The 1604-nt window shown below is 61.5% G+C and overlaps 1 protein-coding gene across 1 annotated transcript in view; it reads left to right on the top strand.

Annotated features, from left to right (window-relative positions):
* The first annotated feature begins 6 nt into the window (after positions 1 to 6).
* Positions 7 to 1604, top strand: part of PANX2 (pannexin 2) — a 9467-nt gene continuing 7869 nt past the window's right edge. Inside the window, exon 1 of the mRNA XM_006876396.1 lies at positions 7 to 222. Coding sequence (XP_006876458.1) covers positions 27 to 222 — 196 coding nt within the window. The 5' untranslated portion in view covers positions 7 to 26. The remainder of the gene's footprint in view (positions 223 to 1604) is intronic.

Genomic DNA, 1604 nt, shown 5'->3' with positions numbered 1-1604 from the left:
ACCACCTCCTGGAGCAGTCGGCGGACATGGCGACGGCGCTGCTGGCGGGCGAGAAGCTGCGGGAACTGATCCTGCCCGGCGCCCAGGACGACAAGGCGGGTGCGCTGGCCGCGCTCTTGCTGCAGCTGAAGCTTGAGCTGCCGTTCGACCGCGTGGTCACCATCGGCACGGTGCTCGTCCCGATCCTGCTGGTCACGCTGGTCTTCACCAAGAACTTCGCAGGTGAGGCGGGGGGTGGGCGGCCGTCCGCAGGTGTTCCTGCCGCTTCCCGTGTCCCCGCTCGGCCAGCCGTGCTGTCCACTCCGCGGCCTTTGCGTGCCCTGCCGCGCCCGGCCTGGCCTGTGGACCACAGACCGCGCTCCAAGGGTCTCCCAACCAGGTCCCTCCCTGCCTCGCTGTTGCTTACCCCTCAGATCCCTCTCCTCGGCCTTTGGGGGACCAAGAACCCTGGACCTTAGGGCACATGAGACCCTCCCGGAGAAGGAGGGCGGCGGTGAGCAGGGCTGAGAGAACAGCGCCTGTTGAGGGCCAGAGAAGGGCGTGACAGGTGAGGCTGGGCAGGGACCTTGACTGATGGACACAGAGACCGTCCGTGGAGGTGCCCAGGCTGGGGGCACAGAAGCTATGGAATGGGCGTGTGCAGAGAGAGTAAGGCACAGATGCCGGGGGGCAGGCGGTGCATGGAGCAGGTTGGAGAGGACTGGGACAAAGTAGGGGCCAAGGAGGCCACTTAGAAGGCAGGGAGGCCCGCGGTGGGCTCAGGCACTGATGTGCTCACAGCAGCTCCAGGAAGAGCTCAGGCCACGGGATCAAAGGCGTGGGTTCTAGAGGGTGCTGATGGAGGCGAGACCCCATCTGTGCTCAAGCAGGAGGGGATTCCACCCAGAAACCTCCCAGAACTTTGTGATCCAATCATTGGCCTCCTGGGAATGGACCCCAGGTGGAGGGACCCTGTGCCTGCTGCCCTGGGAACACTGGTGCCAGACTTGCAGACACACATGCTCACAAGACTGAAGGCTCAGTCCACCCACACACCTGGCTGTGAATGAGGGAAATACGGAAATGAGCTGAGGTCCTTCCCTCGTCCCCTCATGTGCTCAGGCAAACACAGTAAGCGCTCAGATATGACTGCAGACCCACTCAGTGTGCCTCTGGGAAGCCAAGTCATGGCACTCAGATCTGGGGTGTGGACCCATGCAGTGGGGCATCATGGGTGCTCAGATAAAGGGTGCACACCTAGCACACACACACAGTCACGTGGGCTTGGTCCAGACCCATCTGGTGACACACATGTACATACTGAGGCATCATGGGTGATCAGATACGGGGTGTGGACCCGCTTGGTGTCACAGATGTGTGCAGTGGGCCATTGAGTCATGGGTGTTAATTACACAGGTGGTCACAGATGCGCACAGTGAGGCTTCGAGTCATGGGTGTTAATGACACAGGTGGTCACAGATGCGTGCAGTGAGGCGTCGAGCCATGGGTGCTAAGACATGGGGTGGGTGATCACGGATGCGCACAGTGGGGCGTCGAGTCATGGGTGTTAATGACACAGGTGGTCACAGATGCGCACATTGGGGTGTCGAGTCATGGGTGCTAAG

Source organism: Chrysochloris asiatica, unplaced genomic scaffold, assembly GCF_000296735.1.
Source record: "Chrysochloris asiatica unplaced genomic scaffold, ChrAsi1.0 scaffold00378, whole genome shotgun sequence".
Lineage (NCBI taxonomy): Eukaryota > Metazoa > Chordata > Mammalia > Afrosoricida > Chrysochloridae > Chrysochloris > Chrysochloris asiatica.
This window is presented reverse-complemented; position numbering and strand designations above follow the sequence as displayed.